This window comes from Pygocentrus nattereri, chromosome 12, assembly GCF_015220715.1.
Source record: "Pygocentrus nattereri isolate fPygNat1 chromosome 12, fPygNat1.pri, whole genome shotgun sequence".
Lineage (NCBI taxonomy): Eukaryota > Metazoa > Chordata > Actinopteri > Characiformes > Serrasalmidae > Pygocentrus > Pygocentrus nattereri.
This window is the reverse complement of record NC_051222.1, coordinates 32,028,658-32,054,836: the sequence shown is the minus strand read 5'-3', so window position 1 is coordinate 32,054,836 and position 26,179 is coordinate 32,028,658. Positions and strand designations below refer to the sequence as shown.

Below are 26,179 nucleotides of genomic sequence, written 5' to 3'. Positions count from 1 at the left end.
TGACTGAAAAAAATTAAAATTAAAATCAAATATTTAAGCAGGCAAGCTAAAATAAGGAACTTTATAAACAGAATACAAATTAAATGGTAAGAGCAAAAAACAAGCAATGAGGATTTAATTAAGAAGAAATAAAATAATTCAGAATAAACTGATAAGTGGACAGGCTAAAATGTAACGCAATAAAATAGAGATTAATAATTAGAATAATAAAATATAAGCACAAAGAAAGAGGGTTAAAACACCAAGTTTATATAAAAAAGTAAATTATGGAAATAAAATAAACAGTAAAACACAAGACAGAATAAATAAAAGGAAGAAATAAATGAAATAAAAAGGTAAAAGGCGAAAAGTATGGAATAAAATAAATAAAAAGGTAAAACAGAAAATTAAATAAATAAAAGGACAAAATAAATAAAAATGTAAAGGAAAACTCAACTAAAACAGTTACAGGCTGAATGTGTCTGAATGTGGCTAGAAACTAAGAGTTTAAGATGATTTAGTGACACCAGCGAGCTGAGCTTTAGACCAGGCTGCCACGGTTAGGATATTAACTAGAGTGTTGACTAGCTAGGTTAGCTAGCTAAACAGGCTACTATAAAGAGCTATGGCTTGACTAATGTCACTCGTTTTGAAGTTAAACCGAGAAAATAACCAGTTCAGTGTTAATCAGGTCGTAGCTGGAGAACCAAGTTTAGCTTTAACGTTAGCTTGCTGCCTCACTGCTATCATTCATCTGGCTGGCTGGGTAATATTAATATGGCGAGCCTTAGCTAGCACAGTAACATACATCTTAAACTGAGAAGGCGATCTCTTCTGATGGTGTGAATCTATTCACGGTGAAGTACGGGATCTTTGGGGAAACTATGGAAGGTCTGACCTCTATTATATTCCTTTATTTTTGAATAAGTGCGTTTGGGAGCGCAGCAGTGAGGCAGCTTTGCTAGAACCCAGTGGTCCAACGCTACTTTCGTGTCAGGAGCACATGAACCCTTTTTATTGGCTCTCACCATCTCCAGTTCCATCATGGCTGCATCCACTAATGGTTACATATGCAATTTGTTATGGACTCATTTAGTGGGCAGAGCCAAAGTGAAGCTGGAGACACCTTCACAAAAAGAAGCTTATCTTTCTCATTCTCTCTCCAGGTGAAAACATGCTCATTTTGTGGAGGAGAGTCTGATAGTTTGGATTTTTTTTTACCATTTATATAATTTGAGCACATCAACAAAATGTGAAAATCAATTGTTAAGAGATACCTAAAAAAATATATGTTCTGACTGAAGCACTGACACAAAAAAGTATTAATCTCTTGAATGGACACGTTGAATCAAATGAAAAACGTAACCGTTGCTACATTTGTTGTAAACCTGCCTGCTCACTCCTCTACGGTGCTGCAACAAAACCTGTCGGATGCTGCTTTTAAAGCTTTATATTATGTCCAGGAGTCTGCTTCTATTTTGCATTCCTTTCTAATTTCATACAATGTTTTCCATTACAAGTGATATTATTAACATAACAATTTGAGTGAAAAGTAGAATCTTACCAAATTTGAACCTGACTTTGAGAATTTCTGAGATTTTGGTACAGTATCTCCTTCAGTTCAGTTGAGCTAGAGATTCAAAGTTTGTACAGAGGCCTCTGAAGAGCAGAGCAGATCAGATCCATCTGATCTTATTATTTTATTCTGAAAAATAATAAAATGCTAAATAATGAAAAATTATTAATAAACTAAACTTAATCAAACCTTATTTCTTGTGCATTACATTAAACAGGCAATGCTCTTCCAAATTCTAAAATATGTTAAACTGTTCAGAGAAGGCTAAAAAAGAAAATATGTTCTGACTGAAACTCTAACACAAGGAAGTGTTCACTTTTTAAAGGGACACTCGAGCAAATAAAAAAATGTAACCATTGCAACATCTGTTTAAACATGCCCTCTCCACTGGAGCCACAATAGTCCTGAAAGTGAATGCCTAGTTAAAAGACTGAAAAAAACCCTTCTGGTGATGCATCTTTAAGGTGGGAGCACTTTCGGGTGAATATATGGGGTGGCTGGAAACCACATAGCTAACAGTACTGCTGAATATCCCGTCTTTGTTTAGTAGCCTCTAGATCAGTATGTTTCTTTATTGCTGTGAGGGGGATGTCCCAGTGGTTGTATGATGTATTTGCGTATTTGCGTGATGCATGCTGTGTATCATAGTAAGTGAACATTAATGGACAAAAAATGACAAATAACTGTCAAACCAGTGAGGCTGAGGGAAGCAACACTGAACAACAAAAGACTACATACCACAGCAAATAACATATTAAATGCTGGGATGCCCCTGTAAGGAGTCATTTGGATTCTTGCATGTTCAGTAATGGATAAGCAGACTGCTCCCTCGTAGTGGACACACAGTTCAGAGTTATATATTAAGTAAATTAAATTTTCTGCACTCGATCGTTTCTAACCTCAAAGGTTTTTTTTTTTTGGTTTTGTTTTTTCAAATAGCCTATACCATAAAAAGTAACACTGTCTGAAGTTAAACATTTACCTTTATGGACCATTACGGGCATGTGAATCTCCCAGTCAAAATCAAGAACAATCTAATATGTCCAAAGGTCTTGTGCTCAAAGGAATTTGTGATCTGTGAGCTGCAGCAACAGGACACCTACTTCTTTAACACAGGTATCTAAAGTTTATTTATAATTAATTTCATCTCTGTTCAACCATTTTTCCACATCATTTGAGCACAACATCTCTCTATATTGTGTGAAAATTTCCACATATATGAATCAGTAGAAATGGTACAATAGTACAGAGATTTTGAATAATATCTGTACATTCATTTACATTAGGATATTTTGCATTTTGGAAATGTTTTTTTTTTGGACAGTGATGAAATGCTGAAAGATCCTTTTCTACTTGATGGTAATTTATCATTAGGTACAAGTCAAATCGTATGTGCAAAATGGATGTTGATATGTTAATGTGTGCCCAGATTTATTGCACTTCTCTTCAAACATGAGAGAGGCCTGGAAAATGGCTGAAAAATCTGGTGTGTTCTAGGTATCATTCATAATCCGCTTGTAATTATCAGATTTCAGATCTGCTGACTTATTGTGACTTATTGTGAACTAATAAAATGAAATAGATTTGATAAACAAAATGATTGAAAAACATTCAGCCTGACATTTGCTCATTTTAAAGATGTTGTCTTTGTGTCAAAGACATTCAGTTTCTCTGTTTAATAATAGACTTTATTTGTATAATTCACTTGGACTATGATAGAAATTTTGATGCATGACCTTGAACGTTATGTCTTCTGAATAAGACTTTATTTCATTTGTGTGTATTTGTTAGCTAACTTAATTTTAAGAACCCCAAGAAAGTGGTTCCACAAGGTTCTATATTAGGCCTGATTTCATTGATTTCATTTATTTATTAACCACTATATACTCCTGAGTTTTGCCAAAATTATAAAATTGATTGACTAAAAGATTTCTAAAAGGCATGAAGGTAAAGATGACATATTTCTTTAATATGTAAAGAAAGCAACTAAGTAAAAAACTAAGGAAATTTTAGAACTTTTAAGGAAACTTTTTTTAACTAAAAAAGGAAATGGTCCTAAGCAAATGTTTGCTCACTCTGCATGGGCAGTACTTAGTAAGGCCTTTAGCAAGTATCACAGCTTGTAAATTTTTTGAAGCCAGCTAACAGTCTTTCAGTTCTTATTTGGGAGATTTTTGCCCATTCTTTCTTGAACAATCTTCTAGTTCTGTGAAGTTTTTGCATGGACTGCCCTTTTGGGGTCAGTCCACAGAATGATGATGAGGTGAGGAGAATGCGAGGGCCATAGCAAAACCTTTTTGAGGTGTATTTAGGATCGTTGTCCTTTTGTGTAAGTAATCGTCAGTTTTTTACAGATGGCAGCTGGAAGAGTTATCAACAGCTCACACATTAGCAGATGAACAACAGAACAAAATCTAAAATATTATCACCACATTTACATGCAGCCTAATAACCTGTTAATAATCCGACTAATGACTCAATCGGAATACGTCCAGGTAAACACCTCAGTCAGAATAGTCTAGTCCAATTGAGGCCATTCAGAATACAATTTCTACCCGATTGAACGAGGTGGATAAACCTCTAAATAATCAGTTAAATATAAGAATAATATCTGTGTAAACGCCTGAATCCGATTACATTCCCTATCAGAAGGCGGAAGAACGTTCTGCGCATGCGTGGCACGTCATAACGAAAGGTTTATACCATTCAACATGGCGGAGCAGAGACTGGTCTGCAGATGAGACGAAGTTTATGCTCTGAGCTTTAAAAGACGGTGGTGGGACGGACAGCCAGCTTATGTGTCTCAGAGCACGACGTGTCCGTCTCAGCCTTCTTTAATAAGAACATGTGAAGCATGTGTTTCTGAGTCTGACATCAGTTTAAAGCAATTAAAACCACAAGGGCGCCAACTGGAAGCTCATCTCATGACGACTGGACCTCATTCGCTTTCATGGTAACGTTCACTCTAAACGCTACTTCATGCATGCGCGTCAATTTGCATCGGATTATTTGTAGGGAGCATGTAAACGAAGATTTTCATCAGACTGTTGAACAGAGTGAGAATAAACGCCTCAGTCTGAACCTGTAATCCGATTATATTCAATCTGATTGGCAAAAATCTTTGCATGTAAACACAGCCATTGTAACTTTATTCACCAGGAGATATACAAGCTACATAAAAAAGTCATCACTGAGTAAAGGTGCAGCCACTGAACTATCAAAAGCACCAGTTCAACTGTATACAGTGCTAACCTGGACAGAAGAATGGAGCTGACTCTAGTGCTCCACACACACCAGAACAGGTTCATTTGGGGTTGTTGTCATTCTTCTCTCAGGTTGGAGTTTTATTCTTTACATTTTTGTCTGTGGTGGATTGTTAGATTGTTGGTTGCTCATATGTTTGTGAAGCTAACACTAGCACTTAATGCCAAAGACAACAGGCTTGATTTGCTTGTTGTGAAAACATGGGCTCAGCTAGGAGGCTAAAATCTCCACACAGCAGGTTTAATTCTCTTTTTCTTTCAGCCCAAAACCAGCTTAACATTTCACTTTCTTCGCTCATTTGATTTTCATTTTCTACACTTAGCAGTGGTGCATTAGCTGTTGGCCTGTTTGCTAAGATAGCACTAGCATTTAGTGCTAACAAGGACAAAAGATTGGAGCTACTGATTTTGCAGATGATAGATATTATTAACTGTTAGCATGTTAGCTCTTAGCCTATTCGCTAAGCTAACATTAACCAGTAACAGATAACTGGTTGTTGTGCAAACCGCACTTTAACAAGCAGGCACCAGTTATTTGACTTGCTTTTCCACTTTTGGCATATTTTTCCAAATATTCATTGTCCCCCATTCCCAACAGCAGTAGTTGGTTTTGTTAAACTCTTTTGTCGTGTGACGTTTACTGACAGCTTTACGCCACACAGTCATTGACTTAGCATAACCAGTGATTATTACACATGATAAATTCAGTCACACAGATTCACAGATTCTCTTCTCTCTTGCTTTCTCTCTCTCTTTATGTGTGTTTGTGTTATTGCAACTCTTGTTAATGAAAACCTAGATGAGGCTCTGAGTCAGAGCACAGAGAACGCAGAAGAAACAGGCAGGATCTCCTCAGCACTCATGCAGCAGGATACTAATGAGGTAACACACATTAATACACAGATATGCAGAAAACCCTCAAGATTACAAACTAGAGATGGGGACTCAAGTCAGCTACTTATACTTGACACATAACACTCGAGAATGTTCAGCCTGAGAAAAAACAAGAACAAAACTGATTAAATTAGGAGAGCCAACTTATGGAGTAAAGGAAAAACTTGAGACACGACTCTCACTTACCCCCAGAGATTTGACTCTGCGCTCACTCGCATGCCAGAGATTCAAGACTCAACTCTAACTCGTATCCCAGAAACTCAATTCAACTGGCCTCAGAGACTAAAGACTCACACTCCCACCCCAGAAACTCAAGACTCTACTATTGTACCCCAAACACTCAACTCAGACTTGCAACCCAGAGCCTCAAGACTTGACTCAGACTCACAGCCCAGCGAGGCGCATCCTAGAGACTCAACTCTGAATATCACTCTGAAGAATCATAGCTTGACTCAGACTTGCATCTCAGAGACTTGTGCTTATGTCTGAGACACTGGAGACACAACCTGGACTTGCATAAATCGACTCACAACCATTTCGGTCAGACGCTCAGTAACAAGTGTACATGCGACAGCAAATCACGGTAACACCACACTTAGATACTCATTGTTGGAGCAAACCAGAAAAGAGCAGGGAAAAGTTTCATTTCACTTATTATTATTACTTCATGAAAGACAGCAGTTCTGCCTCTATGCAGTCTTAATAGTCCCAAAAGATAGGCCACGCTGAGAAGAAGTGTAAACTTATTGAATTTTCTCCGTTTTTCTTTTTTTGCCTGCAGAAATGCAACGTATGGGTCAACAGCCTTCCGTCAGACCTAGAATCCGTTGCCCCTTCTATGAAAACCAGCCAGTCTAAAGATTACCCACATAACTTTTCTTCGAACAGGTGAAAGATGGCTCTAATAATATAATTGATGACAACATAATTGATTAAGTCTTTGTTTCATTATTAATCCAGAGGAATGTTTATGTTTTTGTGGTTTTGGTGAGATGGAATTTTTCTGGGCTTCCAGGTTTCAGGTGTTCTAGTGTCTGTAATCTCAGATGAAGTTACTTAATAATAGTGACAGAAGTTTAGCTTCTCGTCTTTGAGATCGGCTTGCACTTGCTTGCATTCTGGTGCCTTCTGGTGAATGGCTTTAAACCATGCTGGCACATTTCAACTGCAGTCTAAGACCAGTTTTGGAGCAGTGCCAGCTACAAACAGTAGTGCAATCCCAGCAAACTTTGTACCACTTCGCTTTGACTAATAAAGTGATGTTGCTTCATATGTATCTGTTCATAAAAAAACAGACTTAGTTTCTGGAGGAATTAGAATTGTTTTATTGTAAATAAACAGTGCATACCATCAGCAGAAATAACAGTTCAAAATGAAAGTAAACCTTTTCTGTTATGAAAAAAGGGTTACTGTTGGGAGAACAAGAAAAATATATAATATTAGTAGAATAAAACCATTGTTTTTGCATTGGCCATTATGATAATGTCAACAACTTTATTTATATAGCACCTTTTATACACAAAAATGCAGCAAATTTCTGTGGTGCTGCAGACTATTGCACAGTAATTTCTGGCTAACATACTACTCTAGACAGTCATGACCAGGGCATACTGGAAGGCTGGCAGGATGAGAAACTGGGTGGCTGGCTGAGCAGTAGACTGGGTGGCTGGCTGAGCAAAAGACTAGTGAGCTGCATTTCCACCAAAGATACATAGATTCATAAACTCAGTCTAAATAGAAGTTCTAAAGTAGTAATAAATAGAAGCAACTAATCAAGTGAACTGATCACCTGAATTCCTTTCTTGTAGGCTACAGAAATTGCAGACCCTTCAGACAATCAGGTGGCCACAGCTTTGAAACGTGCTGCTAATAATATGAATACACAATAATAAAAAGCTGATTAAAGCCAAGTGTGACCTGTGACTAAGGCAGATGGAAACCACCAAGTGTGGTAGCAGGACAGAACAATTAGGTTGCAGGTAGATTTTCTGTGGGAGCAGGATGAAGTCTTGTGGGAGGGGACGGAAGAGTGAAGCTGCTCCAGTAACAAAGGCAAGCAGTTCAGCAGCAGAGTGTTGACTGGTAGTCGGGACTGCTAATATATCTATCATCCTTGAGTGCAGAAGAGCCTGCTGACAGGTCAGTACAGGTGTCTTTATGAGCAGACAGGCCTGCTGTAACATCCTCAGGAGCATAAAATGTAATGCAGTGCTAAAATGTAATACAGTGCATTTTGGAAATGACTGTCCCATCCCTCTCCTCCAGTCCTAATATATTTATTTGAATTACATGTTTGTAACCCAGCAGACAAACCGGTCAGAAACAATACAGAAATGGTGATGACAGGTGAGACAAATCTCTAATTTACCCCTTTTAGGACTGGACACTTTTTATTCAGTTTTACTCACTGTGATATGTCCATGTTTTAGTGGTGTCTGTGCAGCATCCGAATTTGAGTGCTCTACATCTGTTAGTAACTCCCCTGAAAATTGCTTCAGGTAAGGTGTGATAGGCTTTGTTAAATTAAAATAAGTAAATCACTGTAGTTAAAGAAACCAACAGCTTAATCTTGGTCAGTATGAAAACAATGCAGAATATTTTATTAAGGTTAACAAAAAAGAAAATGTAAGTGAAGGTCATCTATAATTCTAGATTTGTATCTAGGATTTGTCCTTTAAAAATAAACACTAATAAAGTAAAACATTATTACCACTCACAGATCAAGCAAACAACCTTGATATTTTGTAAAGTTCTGGGATATATTATTAGACAGTAAGTGAACAATTGGTTCTTGTAGTCACAGAGTGTTGGATGCTGGAATAGAAGTAGGCATGAAGACCTCAGTGACTTTAAGAAGCCTGCTGTGTCATTGTTAGCCTTCTCCAATAAATCATTGGGTTTGAGCTGAGTGACAGCACATGGTCTGAGCAGAATTTACCTCCACAGTGAAGGAAGCCTCATTATCAGAAGACTTAGTAGCCTTCAGGAGTTGAGTTTCGGAAGGGGTCTTGCTAATATTAAAGGAAAAAATCCTTCTAGAGTTTATGCCTTCTTAGTTAATATCTTGTCAATGTATGGGATGTATTGTTAGACAGTAGGTGAACAGTCAGCTACCATCATGGTAACTGTCCATATGTAAGATGCAGGAGAAATGGCCAGGCATGAAGACCTGAGAGAGGGCCAAATTGTTATGGCCAGATGACTGGGCTAGAGTATCTTTGAAATGGCTAGACCTGTGAGGTGTTCCTGGTCGGTAGTGGTGAGTACCTACCGACAGTGATCCACAGAGGGGCAAAGCATGAACTGTCAACAGAGTGTTGGTCACCCAAGGCTCATCAATGCACAAACGCAACAAAGGCTATCCTGTCCAAACCGACAAAGACAAAAGTTTTTCAAAACCAATGCCAAACTCAGATTGGAGCTATTCAAGAGATTAGATTATGCAGTTACAGGTTTGAGTTCTAGCTTCTTTTGTCTGTAATTTTCTTAGGTTTTCCATGGAAATGACACGAGACACACAAATATGCACAAGTACAGCCCAGCAGGGGTTCCAGAGTAAAGATGAGGAGGTGAGCATTATATCGTAGAGTACTGGGACAGTGAAATCAATATTTTGTATACATTTTGAATGAAAAGTTAAAGATAAAGTACATGTACATACACTGACATACCAAAAGTCATGAGACAGAAACTAGTATCATGGAGCATCTTTTCAACAAGTGGACAGAAGGCGTCTAGAGGGATGTTGAATCATGCTGCCTGGACAGCCACCCACAGACTGTGATATATGTAGGTGCAAGATCTCTGGTGTGAATGGACTGCTCCACCACATCCCATAAATGCTCCATTGGGGCAAATGCGCACATCACATAATTCATCACAACTCTCCAGAATGCTCCTCAAACCAATTATGGGCCAGTGCATCATCCTGCTGAAATATCCCATCATTTTGAGGGTACATGAAGTTCATGAAGGGCCAAAAAAAGTCACCAAGCAGTGAAATGGTCAATGACATTTACAGGCAAACCAGTGGATCCAACCCAGGTCATTAGAAAACACCCCATCATCCACTATGGGTGATAATGCCTGGTATACATGTGACCTTGTGGATCTAGAAATGTTAAATGCCCACACAACTTTGGAAATGTAATTTCCCATCCATCTGGCACCCACTACCATGCCTTGTTTGAACTCCCATAATTCACGTTGATTTCCCATGAGCACACTGACCAATGTTCAACCTCACTCACAGGATAACAACCTAAACTAGTGTGGGCATTCCCAAGCCATCCCCTGAGGTAGTGCTACTTCATACTCAGTTTACATTCTGCTGTCCCATGATTTTTGGCATGTCAGTGTATGTCAAAAAACACAGCATAGTATGTGCCTTGATGCACTCTCAATATGTCTGAAGTTAACCTTCAGTTTACTATGGTTTACTGAGCCTTGGTATTGGGATTTTTAAAAGATTTTTTATTTTTTAACTCTGGTTTTTATTTACTTTTTATTACAACTAAGTATTTTTAACACTATTATTCTTGCATTTTTTATTCTTATTTTACCATAACATTATTGCTTTGCTATCATTTGTGATATATTTCTGTCAAACTTATTCTGTCTTACACTTTATCAAGTATTTTGAGTTGCATCAGATGCAGTACTGTGACATTTTTGAGTTAGATATAAGATAATCCAATTGCAGAAGGAAGGTCAATGTCAAATGAAAATAAGTGGGAAAAAAAAGAAGTTTCCAAAACTGGAATTCAAAAAATTATTAAAAGCTATGGGAAAATCACCTGAAAGACCTCACAGACACAAAAACTGTCCCCATCAGATAAACAGCACTTAAAGCTTTCATCTTTATCAATTGCTCCCCGGGTGCCGTGGATAGGGCTGCCCACCGCTCTGGGCAAGTGTGCTCACTGCCCCCTAGTGTGTGTATCTATTCACTAGTGTGTATGTGGTGTTTCACTTCACAGATGGGTTAAATGCAGAGGTGGAATTTACCCGTTTGTGGGATTAATCACTTAACATGTAGACTTTCATGACAATGAAAGAATGAAGCAATTAATGAATTCTGGTCATAATGAATAAACTTATCAATAATGTTAATATTCTGAATATTTTCACACTGTGCATTTGTGCTTGACTGTGTAGATGATTATTGATAGATTTCATGGACATGTCATTTTCTGTTGTTTGGTAGAAAAATAGTTGTATTTCCATTTGGAAGGCTTTGCTGCCAGTGGTACTTTTAATGTTGGTCACTGGGTTGTACGCATATTCTACAGGTAAGTGTTCATCTTAATTTTCAACCCAGCTTCACAAATTGTGTCACCAAAAAGGCACTAATTGTAATCTGCACCATACTGGATAAATAAATGAGATTGTGTTTTCTGTTGTTGAAGAACATGAGGTGAACCATGCTGAGCTGAGACTGATGCTGGTGGGTAAGACTGGAGCTGGGAAGAGTGCGTCAGGAAACACCATCCTGGGTGAAGAAGTTTTCAGAGTCGAGGCGTCTCCAGCCTCTGTGACTGCACACTGTGAGAGAAGCAACAAAGCTGTGGATGGACGGAATATCACTGTGATCGACACTCCTGGGGTGATGGATACATGGCTCACATCAGAACAAGCAGCCCACAGTGCACCTGATTGTATCTACCATCCTGCTCATCGTCCTCATGTGTTCCTGCTGGTGGTCAAACTGGGGAGATTCACAGAGGAGGAGAGGAACGCTGTGAAGTGGATTCAGGAGAACTTTGGAGAAGAAGCTGTGAAGTTCACCATAATACTTTTCACTGGTGGAGATCTGTTAGAGAAAAAACCCATTGAGAAATTTATCAGTAACAGTTTTGAGCTTCAGGATCTGATAGACACGTGTGAAGGTAGATATCACATCTTCAACAACTATCAGAAAAATGATCGCAATCAGGTCACAAAGTTACTTGAAAAGATAGATATGATATTATTTGGATCTTTTGGCTACATTCATACACAAGAATTGCATGACAGGGTCCAAAAAAACACTAGAGAAGAAGAAGAGAGGAAGAAATTAAATTTGATTAAAGAGATCAAATCTGAGGAGGATGTAAAGAGAAACACAACAGAAAGAATGATCAGAGAGCAGGAGGAACTAAAGAGAAATCAGATGAAAAGAGAGTTAAAAGAGGAGGAAATGAGAAAATGCAACAGCAGAGAGATGGAAATCAGACGAGAGGAGGAACTAAAGAGGGAACAGATAGTAAGAGAATTAAAAGAGGAAGAAATAAGAAAATGTAACAGCAGAGAGACTGAAATCAGACGAGAGGAGGAACAAAAGAGGGAACAGATAGTAAGAGAATTAAAAGAGGAAGAAATGAGAAAATGCAACAGCAGAGAGACAGAGATCAGACGAGAGGAGGAACTAAAGAGAGAACAAATGGAAAGAAAGGTAAAAGAGGAAGAAATCAGGAACATTGAGAACAGGGAGGAAGAGATCAGAAAGGAGGAGGAACTGAAACTGAGGCAAATGCAAAAGGAGATGAAAGCAAAGGAGAAAAGAAAGATGAATGAGATGGCAGTTAAATTAAGAGATGAACAATATGAGAACCAAAAACTTCTAGAGGAATTAGAGAAAGTACATAGAACCAAATTTTGGCTTTGTGTCGTGGCAGTGTTTCTCTTTGTGTGGATTTTGTGTTTGTGCAGCAGGAGTGGAGTCCAACAGAAATCAAATGAAAAATAGTTAAATAAAATACCTGTAACAGATTCAAAACTGCAAGCCTTTTCTAGTTATTGGTCTTTGGATTTACTTTTGTCACTAACATATTTGTTTCACTTGAATGAATCAGTGAAAAAATATTTTGTTATTCTCATCAAACAGCGTTGAATGCTATGCCAAGGGAATGACAAACGGTGCCCAATCTGGTGCAGAAAAGCAGTAGAAACAGTGTCTTTTTTCCACTTTGCTGGGACTATGTTGGTTTTTTTTTTTGTTTTTTCTTTTTCAATTTCTCCAGCCTTTGAAAGTACCTGCTCACATGGGACTCAGGAGGCTAGGGTGCACAAAAACTGGGGTGCACGCTGAGAAAGGTGGGGATAAGCAGTCTTCTGTAATAACCAGAACTTGTTTGTTTGAAGGAAAAATGATGTCTATACCTGAAACAGTGTATGCTCGGTGTGTTATCTCTACCCTCTATCATATGTTCAAGCCTAAAATGTTTATATGCTTCTCTTTTTTCCTGTTTGCTTGTTTTGAAGTGCTTTGCCTGCAGCGGAATTGAAATGATTTGACTAAGTGTGCTTCATCAGTTCCAGCATGAATAATTTGTGGCTGTAAAATCACAAATTAAATTAAATTCAATTCAATTAAAACCACATCTGTGTTAAGCTGTTCTGAAAATCAGTAATAACGGTCGCGCTTTCATGCGGGTTTGAGCGGGTTTGAGTCTAACGCTGTTATAGGAAAACGAAAGTGAAAGTAAACGCTCGAAGACTGCGAGAGGAAGCCTGATTGGCTGGCTGGGGAGTCACGTGGAGAGGCAGCCTAGCTCAGTCAATCACAACCACGATGCAGTCGCCAGAGTAAGTGAACCGTGAGCTGCTAGTTTGATGTGTGTAGCTCGAATTTATTCAGTGGACTGATAGTCGAGCGAAGTTCAGGAGGGTAAACATCAGGTAAACACATTACTGATACATTTTCTCGAGAAGATTAAACATACTGTGGTATTTTCGCGGCATATTAGCCCATGTGAGGACGCGGTGTGGCTACAACCTCCTGCAGTCTTAACGGCAGGTTTGCATTGTGCTAGAAATGCTAACTCGAAAGTAATTCGGGGGTGTGTGCGTGTATTTAGCCACTTGTGGGGACCACCGGTCTCGCTCCCAGAGAGCAGGTGACGTGGATCCACAATCATCACTTTGGTCGCGTTTGATATTAAACAGTCAGTGAAGTCAGCAGCTCCCAGCGTTGGTCGCAGTGATGGTGAACATTCCTCATTCACAGCTGACCCAGGTGAAAATCTCCTTGTGCAGCGGGCAGTAATGGCGTCAGCGCGCGAGACCATGTACGCACCCGCGCGAACGCTCTCGCACGTGTCCTGGTGCTGGATTCACGAAAGTGTCTTAAGAAAGTAAAAATCTTTATGGATATTTTTTTTTTCTCCACTTCATTCCTAAGAAAGAACAATAACATCTTCAGAATCCTCTTCTTTTCTTTTCTTAAATATTTTCTAAGAATAATTGTGAGATCAAGCGGTTTTCTTGAAAACATTCTGTTCTTAAATGTGTTTTTACCTTAGAATAGCCTCACACTCATCTTTGGCCAAGTTCATTACAAGCCTCATTGCCTAAATCCGATTTTTTGCTCGAATCCGATCTCTCTGACAGGACGGTTCACACTGGTTTGGGTCAGTAATTCAGATCCGCCATTAATGTGAACGAACTGGCGTCCTGAAATGAAATGAATTGAAATGAAAGTATATTTAGCACCAGTGTGGCCAACATTAGGAGCTGCAGCCTTCTTTGATAATTTAACATTGAACACATTGTCCACACTGAAACCTCGACCTGGAATCGTGATTCAAAATGCCGAAAAAGCGACGATGGATCAATGAACAGACAATAAACAGCCTTTTAGAATTCAGAGCTATAGAGGAAAAAGGAAAATTTGTGAAGTAAATCAATCCTTTTATGAATTGCTGACCGTTTGAGTTTATGACTGTTCACTGTTGAAAAGTTCTTTTCAAAGAATTTTCCTGTTATCTCATAATTCAGTGATCTGAATGAAGAAACGTGTGAGAAATTCAGAAGTACTCCTTGCTGTAGATAAAGCAGGATGGCTTCCATGAGGTTTATTGGAGTTCTGTGTTTTCAGAAGTGTTTCTGAGCCTTTGCAGTGATTTCCACTACAGCGTCATGTCTGTTTTTAATGCAGTGCTGTCTGAGGGCCCAAAGATCACGGCCTGCAAATACTGGTTTTTGGCCTCGTCCCTTACATGCAGAGATTTCTCCAGATTCTCTGAATCCTTTAATGATATTATGTACTATAGACGCTGAAAAGCAACAGTTCTTTGTTATTTTACGTTGCTGCACTATTTGATGGTGAAGTCTTTCACAGAGTGGTGAACCCCTCCTCATCTTCACTTCTCACAGACTCAGCCTCTCTGAGATGCTCTTTATACCCAACCATGTTGCTGACCTATTGCCAATCAACCACTAGGTGTTTTTTTTTTTTTTTAGCATTACACAACCTTGAGCCTTTTGTTGCACCTTTCCCAACTTTTTTGGAACATGCTGTTGGCATCAAATTCAAAAAGGGCAAATATTTTTCAAAAAATAATAAAAGTTTCTTTTCTGTTCTGCTATTTTCAATGAAATATAGGGTTTAAATGATTTGCGCATCAATGAATTCTGTTTTCATTTACATTTTGCACAGCGTCCCAACTTTTCTGGAAATGGGGTTGTAAAAATGTACAATAAAATGCACAGAATAGATAAAAAGAATAGAAATATGACAGCATGATATTTTTGTTTGTGGTTTATTTTAAAAACAGGTTCAGTTTCAACAGCTTGATGGCAGAACGGCAGCCTGGCAAGACAATGCTCTTTAATGAAGAATCCAAAGATGATATGCCAACAAATAACCTCAACTGCCCAGAAAGGTAAGACAAACTTTACTACAGCTGATTTTTATTTTTCCAATTTTACTCATGGTGACAATATTAAGTACAATGCACCAGTCTTTGTGTTCAACCAGCTGCTGTTTTCACTGCATCTCGAGTCATCAAAGATTTGATGGAAGAAGTTTTTAATCAGGTTTTAATTAAAGGTTGTGTTCATTTGTTTAATTTGAATGCACACAAAGTGAGTGAATTGAATAACTGATTCAGTTTAAAGTCGAGGACAATTCATGTCTGCCTTTATATGAACTTTTTTTCTAAATGAGTATAAAATTCAGAGTTTACAGTAGTGAGAAGTATGTGTGAAATATGATGTAGTGTGATATGAATGTGAAGATAAGGGAATGTTTATTCAGTAGTTTAAATGCACACAAACTGCTGTAGCGACTATTGTTGCTCTGTGATGTATTTCACCTTTAGTATGTGCAGGATTGCTACAGTTATGAGAAACCCAGTCTATTATGAACAGACGACGTTATGTTTCTCCAGACTTTGGTAGATTTCGATCTCATTTCTGGAAGAATATAAATTCATGTGCTTTTTGTAAATTGTTACATATTTCCTTTGATGAAGTGCCATTTTTATTATTCAAGTCATTTTATATATTTCAAACAGGTTTCTTAAAGTTGTTTATAATAAATCTTTCATGTTTTTCCCACAGTAATTTCTTTCATAAAATATTGTAGACTTGTAGAAAACTGTCTACACTGCAAAACAGTTCTGTATTTGAGATATAAACAAAAGCGTTCAGCATGATTTGATGTGAAATAAACTCACTGAGTTAATTTACTCACAAAGACAACTGGCTGAAGTGCAGACCAAGCATCAGAACGGGGAAGAAAGGGGATTTAAGGGGCTTTGAACGTGGCGTGGTTGTTGGTGCCAGACGGGCTGGTCTGAGTATTTCAGAAACTGCTGATCTATTGGGATTTTCACACACAACCATCTCTAGGGTTTACAGAGAACGGTCCGAAAAAGAGGAAATATCCAGTGACCGGTCAGTTGTGTGGACGAAAATGCCTTGTTGATGTGAGAGGTCATAGGAGAATGGGCAGACTGGTTCCAGATGATAGAACTTTTTAGAAGAAATCAATATTACAAATGTCACAAATATTTACAAGTCAAATTTAGCCATTATACACCGATCAGGCATAACATCCTGACCACCTCCTTGTTTCTGCGCTCATTGTCCATTTTATCAGCTCCACTTACTGTATAGCTGCACTTTGTAGTTCTACAACTGCAGACTGTCTTTATTATTTTATTATATTACAATAAATACCAATGTAAGATTTTTTAAGAAGTTTAAAAATACATATAATCATATGACATAATTATTTTGTTTGTTACTTCAACCTCCAGGGGTGGTGCCAATAGGAAACATGGCAACCTTGAGCAGTCATCAGAAAATGCATCCTTACAACACTTTTATGATTTCTCCAGCAGTGGGTAAGACAGAACTCTACTTTTCTCTTTTTTCCTATTCTTCTTTTTGAGTCGCAATAGTTATATCTGCTCTTCCCAAGCTTGCAAGTTTGAATCAAAACACTTCTGTGTGTAGAAGATAAATCAATTACAAATAAAGCATTTGTTTCATTTCAGTTCTTCAAAAAATACAAACAGAAAGCTAACAGGCTAATAGGCTCCGCTAACACAGCTCTGCATTTGGCTATAAGTTGAAATATTTGCTAAAGGATCTGCTGAAAAACGGCAATATGCAAAGTAAAAAATAGTCCATGCATGTCTTACGAGCTCCAAAAGTCAGTTTTTAAGCTAGCAAACTCAATGTGGAAAAGTGAATGTACACCACCATTACCATGCTGCTAACATGACACTGTAAATCCCATAAAGACTGAATCCCATAGCTAGATCAAATTAGCATTATTGTAGCATTGGTAATCAGATGTTTACAAAGAGAAATGTTACTTACAAAGTGAGTGTTTTGACATTAAACACTGCTGTGTAATCACATGTTAAATAAATAAATAAGTCCAGGAATTCACTTTAATATCCCATACTTTATTTTATGTTAGTACTGGCACTGTAGAGAGTAATTGGATATCTGGATAAATCTGGCACATTTATATTAAGAAATTTTGAGGTTGTAATATTACAAAAGCCACACAATAAGGTGTTTAATACAGTAAATTCTGCCTGTGCTATAAATGTTTCCTCAGAATTCAATACTGTTGTTGTATACAACTGTACAACACATCTGAAGTATTATGTTGACTTGAATATGGTGAATTATTGTAGAAATTACAGAAATTCTTTACAGTGTGCCAGTACAATATAGCCTTTAATGGGCCTTTAACCAGGTCCTTAATCCAGATCGCATTAAATAAGCTGTATAACGCATTGAACAGTCCGGAGTAACATATTAAAACTTTGTAACAGTTTTATTTTTCTAACCAGCCGTGTTTTCATCCAATAATGAATACATTTGGTGGGGGAATTAAATGGGCACAGAAAAATGATGCTAAGTAGACATTTCTATCAGCTCTGTTTAGACCAATAAACACATGTCGCTGATTATTTCATGTCTGTAAGAACACTTTCACTACAGGCTGTCGAAACTGACCAATGAGTTCTAGCTTTCCCCAGTCAAATCTGCTCATAAACTGTTTTGTTTAATTTTGTTTTTTATCAGTTTCATCTTTGACATAGCGGTACACTCATTCTCATGTCTGGTTGGAATGAGTGTACATACATAATAGTTTAACAACCTAAATACAAATGCTTTATTTGCAGTTTACTAACTAAATCAAATTATCAAAATAATCTATAGTACCATCAAGAAGAATAAAATTAAAATAATACCAATAATTTGTGCACTTGGCAATCCAGTACAAAAGGGAATGTACACTGTGGTTTTCTTTTAAACTACTGACTCCGCCCATAAAATAAAACAATACAAAACATAGTGCCAGAGCCTCTCACACACTGTAATGATACAGTGTTTCAGTGTGTTCTTTTGTGAAGTAATCACACTACACCATCACATCATTCTACTGTCTTAAAAAAACTATTTCACATTTTATTTTTTCCAGTATTTTTAACTATGTTAAGTTTGGTCAGTAGGGGGACCAGTGCACTTACTACACAGGTATTTAGCTCATGAGCCACTGAATGTTGTCGTTTTATTGTCTACCCACCAAAGCACAGCTTAGAGCATTCTTCATGTAAATGACATGTAAAAGAGGTGCTGGTAAGGTGGAGCTTGATTTCATGCACTGAATCTGACTCGTCGTTTCTGCTCAAATCTGCTCATTTCATGAATCAGATGCAGAGTAGATTGTGCGTCATTAAAGGTGGCCAGATCTGTTCAGTTGCAGGTAAAATGCCCTGGCCAATGTCCTGCAGCTGGAAACTAATCAGCGATGATTACCCTACACATTTAGAATCAACGGGCATAACAAAAGCTTCTGTTAAGTCTAAAGCCCCGTTTGAAATCGCGTTCTAAAAATTGGAGTCTTTGTTTTATTCATGTCAGTCTACTGACCTCCATCTCCAGAAACATGGCTGGTCAAACAACTTGATTTTATTCACAATTACATTAATCATTCAGCACATGCTTGACCCCTTGCTCCATCACAAGTAACTGAAATGACTTTTACCAAAAATAAGCATATTTTTCATATGCAATTTAGAAATTGGTCCTCTTTCCATGGTAACTGTCCAAAACTCTGGTAGCATGCATTTTTTCTTTTTTTTTTTCTGAGGTTTTATCTTCATTTCGCGTTTATTATGTCTACCACCTCTAGACCCCCCATGCAAAATCAGAGAACCAGCCGAAGGCACAAGCAAACAGAACCAGGCATCACAAATTAGCGTCAACAGGAGATCCAGCAGAAAGTGCGGGAGGAGGAGAAGAGGAAGACAGAAGAGGAACAGAAGGGGAGAAAGATGGAAGAACATATGGATCACCTGAAAAATGTGATTACCAGATTGCGAAAGGAGGCATATCATAAAAACAAAGTACTTAAAATGAAGATGAAATTGGGAGGGCTTAGTAAAGGGTCTATTCTTGTGGAAGATTTTGTTAAATTGCAGACTATCATTGTTGTTTGTTATTAACCCCTTTAAATCTGGATCTTATATCCTACGGTTGGCAGTATACTTCAAACGAAAACAACACCTTGAGACCTCCCTCTGACTGTCCTAATCATTGGGTCATTCATTCTGAGACCTCCTGCTGGCTATGAGGTCCTAATAACCAGGTCATTTGCATTGTCGTGCATTTAATTAAATTCATTACATTAGTAATTAGTTACAGTTACTAGTTACTTCTGTGAACAGTATTTGAATTACTTTATCAATTACTGCATATGAAAGTAATTAGTTACTAGGAGAAGTAATTTTGTGTTAATTCTAAATTTCTAAAATTCTAAGTTTGCTTCAATTCTCTTATTAATGCATACATAGCTGTATTATTGTAGTGTTGTTATAATACAGTGAGGGACAAGACAACTGAAAAATGTTTATTATTTGACAACAGTTACCTGGCAGTGAATCTATTTATGAATTATTTAGTCCTGCCTGGCTCTTTGGATGCTAGCATTGGGATCTTTTGTGATTAGCTTTGTAAAAGCGTTTGGTTTAACCAGGTACTTCCGAAGATCAGAATTACTATTCCTTGATGTGGATAAAGTTCCCTTACCTGCTTTCAGACTCACCAGTATATTTTGATTCTTGATCTCGAAAATGGAAGAACAATGCCCACATTTCCAGGACAGCACGCTCACATTGCCTAAACTGTTGGTTGCTGTGTGGGCTCATGCTGACCGATTTACTCATTCGTTGTGACATTAGATCACAAACAGGAAACTTAGGGAATAGGCTGCATTTCTCTGCTAGTCTCCTGCCTGCACAATTTCATCAAGGCAAAGTGACAACCAATATTTTGGATGTTTATATATGTGGTTTAGTGCTTTATTTAAGCTATTCATTCATTTGTGCAATGTACCTTTATGCCTGTTTGTCCCGGACCTGCCCGCAGTGCTTTCCACTCCTATGCCCAACAATGAAAATTAGCATGATATTCTGATGGGTCCCACAGGGTTCCTGCTGAAACTACAGACCTCTAGTTTGAAGTATACTATCAGCTTAAGGTTTATTATTCAGTAAATGTATGGACCTCAATGCTAACCAGACCGGTTAGTCTTAAGTTATTGAGTTGTGTAATATAAATGTGATTTTTTAAATTTAAATCATAATGTTACCTAAACATGCTCTTACCTGTTCTGGTAGAAAAACTTCAGCATTTTCCTTTGGATGACCTGTTTGCTGGGTGCATTAGCAGCATTTAATATCTGGTATTTCGCTTTCAAAGGTATGCACATATTAGGAAATATACAAATACTAGTTATCAAATATTACACCCGATGTTGAAATCAAATTCGTGACATTAGACAAAGCTCAACTTGCATTATCTATTTTGTTAAGGAGCTGAGGTGAACCATCCTAAGCTGAGACTGATGATGGTGGGTAAGACTGGAGCTGGGAAGAGTGCGTCAGGAAACACCATCCTGGGTGAAGAGGCTTTCAGAGTCGAGGCATCTCCAGCCTCTGTGACTGCACACTGTGAGAGAAGGAACAAAGTTGTGGGTGGATGGAACATCACCTTGATTGACACCCCTGGGGTGATGGATACATGGCTAGCATCAGATGAAACAGCCCACAATGCACCTGAATGTATCTCCATGATCAATCCCGATGTGTTCCTGCTAGTGATCAGACTTGGGAGATTCACGGTGGAGGAGATGAACGCTGTGAAGTGGATTCAGGATAGCTTCGGAGGAGCAGCTCTGAGGTTCACCATGATACTCTTCACCGGTGGAGATCTGCTCGAGAGGAAACCAGTGGAGAACTTTATCGGTAACAGTGTTGAGCTTTTGAAACTTGTGGACACTTGTGGAGGGAGATATCATGTCTTTAACAACTATGACAAAAATGACCAAACTCAAGTCACAGAGCTTTTTGTGAAAATCCATCAAATGCTGTATGAGAGTCAGGGCTATAGTCACACAAAAGAGGTGCTCCAGACTGTCCAGCACAAAAAGATGAATGACATGGCTTCTAAGCTGAGAGATGTGCAATATGAGAACATAAAGCTGAAGAAAGACTTAGAGGAGTCAAACAGGTGGCAAACGGCTGGACTTTATTTAATAGTCCTTCTATTATGTATTGTTTTGGTTTGTGGAATGAAAATGAAACGGAGATAATTTAGTATCTTACTAATTTAGTATATTACTATGTGTATTTGTTCATTACTGGAGCGTCTCAACATACTCTTTTTTGTTTTTTGACAAGGCCACTTGTAGACACCTGCAAGTAATTGTTTCCCCAAACAATTTAAATTAAACCAGCTGTTACTGCAATAAATTAAAGGATCAATAACCAGTCTGTGATCTGCACAACAATGTTTTATAAAAGGAGTAGTCCAGCTCAGGAATAGGATTTCCATTATGGAGTAGAAGCCTGAAAACCCATGCTTAGGATTACACTAGCTGCATGGATAACCTCAGATTTGTATAAAAAATACATTATATAGGAATGTAAATGAATACAAACACATAGACTTTTGTAGTAATGGACTACATATGACAATAACGTGATCAGATAAGAAAAAAGGTAAATGTGTTCCATTACAGTTAAAGAGACGGTTATCAGATTACAGGCACATTATAAAAATAGATTGCTCACGAGAATACGTTCAAATCACTCTTTTGCACCAAATGTGATTTTCCTTCTTTTTTGAGCAAAATTGCTATATTATTTTATTCACTCTCTGTTCATTTTCTGTAAACGTTTCTGTAATCATTTCTAAATTGGAAAGTAGCTTATGCAATCCCTATCCAATAAAAAGTAGTCTATCCAATTCCTGTCCAATAGAAAGTAGCCTATCCAATCCCTATCCAGTGGAAAGTAGCGTATCCAATCCCTGTCCAATAGAAAGTAGCCTATCCAATCCCTATCCAATAGAAAGTAGCCTATCCAATCCCTGTCCAATAGAAAGTAGCCTATCCAATCCCTATCCAATAGAAAGTAGCCTATCCAATCCCTGTCCAATAGAAAGTAGCCTATCCAATCCCTGTCCGATAGAAAGTAGCCTATCCAATCCCTATCCAGTGGAAAGTAGCGTATCCAGTCCCTGTCCAATAGAAAGTAGCCTATCCAATCCCTATCCAGTGGAAAGTAGCCTATCCAGTCCCTGTCCAATAGAAAGTAGCCTATCCAATCCCTGTCCAATAGAAAGTAGCCTATCCAATCCCTGTCCGATAGAAAGTAGCCTATCCAATCCCTATCCAGTGGAAAGTAGCGTATCCAATCCCTGTCCAATAGAAAGTAGCCTATCCAATCCCTATCCAGTGGAAAGTAGCCTATCCAGTCCCTGTCCAATAGAAAGTAGCCTATCCAATCCCTATCCAGTGGAAAGTAGCGTATCCAATCCCTGTCCAATAGAAAGTAGCCTATCCAATCCCTATCCAATAGAAAGTAGCCTATCCAATCCCTGTCCAATAGAAAGTAGCCTATCCAATCCCTATCCAATAGAAAGTAGCCTATCCAATCCCTGTCCAATAGAAAGTAGCCTATCCAATCCCTGTCCGATAGAAAGTAGCCTATCCAATCCCTATCCAGTGGAAAGTAGCGTATCCAGTCCCTGTCCAATAGAAAGTAGCCTATCCAATCCCTATCCAGTGGAAAGTAGCCTATCCAGTCCCTGTCCAATAGAAAGTAGCCTATCCAATCCCTGTCCAATAGAAAGTAGCCTATCCAATCCCTGTCCGATAGAAAGTAGCCTATCCAATCCCTATCCAGTGGAAAGTAGCGTATCCAATCCCTGTCCAATAGAAAGTAGCCTATCCAATCCCTATCCAGTGGAAAGTAGCCTATCCAGTCCCTGTCCAATAGAAAGTAGCCTATCCAATCCCTACCCAGTGGAAAGTAGCCTATCCAGTCCCTGTCCAATAGAAAGTAGCCTATCCAATCCCTATCCAGTGGAAAGTAGCCTATCCAGTCCAAAAATAGTCAAAATCTTTTTCAAGAAAGGGGGGGGTTGCAAAATTGCACAGATGGTTGCCTGATGTACAACTGAATAAGTTTATGTAGAACAAGTCAACACGTTTGTCATGTTTTCAGAGATGAATATTTTCAATAAAATGTATTATAATAAATAAAAGGTAATAAAAATATAATAATATAATAATGCAATAAAATATCATAAAATGTATTGTAACACAAATTATTAAACTGAACTTGCACCAAAAATGCTCCATATCGACTTAGTGTGTTCATTACACCCATTTCTGGTTTTAATGTGAAAACAGATGCATCTCAATTGTACATTGTAGTGATAAGCATTACATGTTCACACATCATCTGCACAGAGCACACTTCTGTACATGTTAATACACAGTTACTGAATGATGAATTTAATATGTTATCTTAAAAATGTTATTAAAAAAGTGGCCTGGGCAAAGATTACACACATTCTGTATTTTTGTTGAATTTTCTAATATGTTAAACTCAGAAAATACACAGACATTACACACTAAAATTTGCAAAAAAAAAAAAAATTAGGGGATGTGGTACTGTAACTTACTTTCACAAAATATTTTAACTTAACCAGGGGTGTACCGACTTTTGCTTGCGATTGAGTAGATGGAGAATAAGACCACATATCAAGACATCCAGTGCTAGTTTATTTGCTCCATGAGTTTATGTACAGGAAATTATGTGAGCGGAAAAATATATTAAATAATAAAAGCTCAAAAGCATAAAGTACTGGCAGCTAAATTAGCTCATGTGTTTTAATAAAACCAGTCACTATCCTGCTATATCTGCATTCTACCGCTCTGGATATGAGCTGACAATAGTGATTCGTTTTTCCTTGCTTTTGTTCACAATTCATGTGACTGACTGAAGTCGTATTGGAAGTATTCTAGTGGATAATGTGCTCTCCGATGCATCTATACATCAAAATTCAACTCTGGTTTACTTTTTTAACAGAGAAAGGTGTAATTTTCATCATACTTTGGTGTCTACAGTCTGCCAACGCATCATTCTCATTGAAATCAGTGACAAGAGGTGTGTTTTTATGTTCCTGTTAACACAGCCTAACCCCACTAGTGCAGGAATTAATCCATCCAGAAGTGCAATGCACCCAAGAAAGAACTACTGAATGTAGAAGAACTGAGATTTCATGCTCTGAAGACCTGACTTCAGCAAACCTGCTCTATGGCTGCTGTAAATCCACTGCTTTTGGATTTGCAAATTGTGACCAACAAGGATGAGGGTAAGGTTCAATTTAACTGGTTTACTCTGGAAAGAAGTGGACAGTATTTTCAGTTCATTCATGATGTTTATGATTACGACAAAGTGGTGAATAACTAATGAAAACGTCATAACAATCTCAAATGTAATATAACCCCATTTCCAAAAAAATTGGGACGCTGTGCAAAATGTAAATAAAAACAAAATGCAATGATGTACAAATCATTTAAACATTATATTTCATTGAAAATAGCACAAAGCCAACGTCAAATGTTGAAACTGGGAAATTTTATTCTTTTTGGAAAAATATTTGACCTGATGCCAACAACACGTTCCAAAAAAATTGGGACAGGGGTGACAAAAGGCTCAAAGTTGTGTAAAAAAAAAAAAAAAAACACCTGGTGGTTGATTGGCAATAGGTCAGTAACATGGTTGGGTATAAAGAGCATCTCAGAGAGGCTGAGTCTGTCAGAAGTGAAGATGGGGAGGCGTTCACCACTCTGTGAAAGACTGCACCATCAAATAGTGCAGCAACGTAAAATAACAAAGCATGGGCTCAGAAACACGTCTGAAAAACACTGTCTGTGAAAACAGTTCATCACTGCATCAACTCATGCAAGTTAAAACTCAAATACAAAGAAGAAACCAAATATAAACAGGATCCACAAATGCTGCCACCTTCTCTGGGCCTAATGTCATTTAAAATGGACTGAGAGGAAGAGGAAAAGTACTTTGTGGTCTGAGAAATTCTAAAAAAAAAAAAAAAAATCATGGACACTGATTTTTGGAAATCATGGACACTGTGTCGTCTGAGCTAAAGACCACTCAGCTTGTTATCAGTGTACAGTTAACAAGCCAGTGTTCATGATGGTATAGGGGTGCATTAGTGTACATGGTATGCGTGATGTGCACATCGATGAAGGCACCGTAGGCTGCCATCCAGATGATGACTACTAAAAAGTTAAAGAGACCACAAAATTGTGGAACCATTTAAGTTTTATGCAAGCTAAAGTTATCCTACCGTTCCAGCAATCTGAGGGCACATCTCAAAAATATGCACCCATATGCATCCGATTTAATTCCTCAAATTTACACTCCCCCTGACACAGACACACAGCACTGAAACAATGGAAAACAAATGGGTGAAAAAGTCACATGCATCCATTTAACAATCTGATCTGCAGAAAAAGACTCCTACCTTTCTTGAAACTTTTTTCGTTTCTGTAGTTTGTGTTGTTTGGTGCTGATTTCTGCTCAGTGAATGCGGCTTCTGGGGACTTGATTCATGAAGAACATGAATCTGAGGGTACCTGAATGTGTCGCAACACTCAATGTGTTTGTTTGCCCCTTATGGACATAATGCACAACAGGAGTTATTTAAATTTAGAGTGTCCCAATTCTTGTTGAGATAGACGGGTAGGGCAAAGTGTTAGGGTCTACATGGCCCTCCAAACGGAGATTTTTCAGGAGGCTCACTCCAAAAAAAGAGAACTGTTTAGAAAAAAAGAAAAGCCAGCAAGATGGCTATA

General features: G+C 38.0%; 2 protein-coding genes across 8 annotated transcripts; both read left to right on the top strand.

The window, feature by feature from the left end:
* The first annotated feature begins 2,604 nt into the window (after positions 1-2,604).
* On the top strand, positions 2,605-13,085 carry LOC108443942 (GTPase IMAP family member 7-like). Of its 6 annotated transcripts, none has more exons than XM_037543718.1 (8): positions 2,605-2,671; positions 5,618-5,700; positions 6,494-6,600; positions 8,020-8,058; positions 8,142-8,210; positions 9,203-9,281; positions 10,919-11,003; positions 11,121-13,085. In XM_037543718.1, exons 2-8 carry the CDS (start codon positions 5,680-5,682, stop codon positions 12,437-12,439), a joined length of 1,719 nt encoding a protein of 572 aa, XP_037399615.1. In that variant the 5' UTR covers positions 2,605-2,671; positions 5,618-5,679; the 3' UTR covers positions 12,440-13,085. The 6 variants fall into 6 exon arrangements, with proteins under 6 accessions (XP_037399615.1, XP_037399613.1, XP_037399617.1 ...); XM_037543716.1 differs by having other exon boundaries at positions 8,017-8,058; XM_037543720.1 differs by lacking the exon at positions 8,142-8,210.
* A 180-nt stretch (positions 13,086-13,265) lies between these two features.
* LOC108443952 (GTPase IMAP family member 9-like) lies at positions 13,266-23,174 on the top strand. Of its 2 annotated transcripts, none has more exons than XM_037543126.1 (6): positions 13,266-13,371; positions 15,249-15,356; positions 16,737-16,823; positions 19,139-19,310; positions 20,625-20,706; positions 20,820-23,174. In XM_037543126.1, exons 4-6 carry the CDS (start codon positions 19,281-19,283, stop codon positions 21,596-21,598), a joined length of 891 nt encoding a protein of 296 aa, XP_037399023.1. In that variant the 5' UTR covers positions 13,266-13,371; positions 15,249-15,356; positions 16,737-16,823; positions 19,139-19,280; the 3' UTR covers positions 21,599-23,174. The 2 variants fall into 2 exon arrangements, with proteins under 2 accessions (XP_037399023.1, XP_017580361.2); XM_017724872.2 differs by having other exon boundaries at positions 19,139-19,352.
* The last annotated feature ends 3,005 nt before the right edge of the window (positions 23,175-26,179 follow it).

What these genes read in the sequence shown, in the direction of transcription:
- LOC108443952 (XM_017724872.2), top strand. Translation starts at nt 19,281, where the DNA reads ATGGAAGAACATATGGATCACCTGAAAAATGTGATTACCAGATTGCGA. An exon ending in AGGCATATCATAAAAACAAA is followed by an intron (nt 19,353 to 20,624) that starts GTACTTAAAATG and finishes CTGTTCTGGTAG; the next exon opens with AAAAACTTCAGCATTTTCCT. An exon ending in CTGGTATTTCGCTTTCAAAG is followed by an intron (nt 20,707 to 20,819) that starts GTATGCACATAT and finishes TATTTTGTTAAG; the next exon opens with GAGCTGAGGTGAACCATCCT.
- LOC108443942 (XM_037543716.1), top strand. Translation starts at nt 5,680, where the DNA reads ATGCAGCAGGATACTAATGAG. An exon ending in TGCAGCAGGATACTAATGAG is followed by an intron (nt 5,701 to 6,493) that starts GTAACACACATT and finishes TTTTGCCTGCAG; the next exon opens with AAATGCAACGTATGGGTCAA. An exon ending in CATAACTTTTCTTCGAACAG is followed by an intron (nt 6,601 to 8,016) that starts GTGAAAGATGGC and finishes TTTGTAACCCAG; the next exon opens with CAGACAAACCGGTCAGAAAC.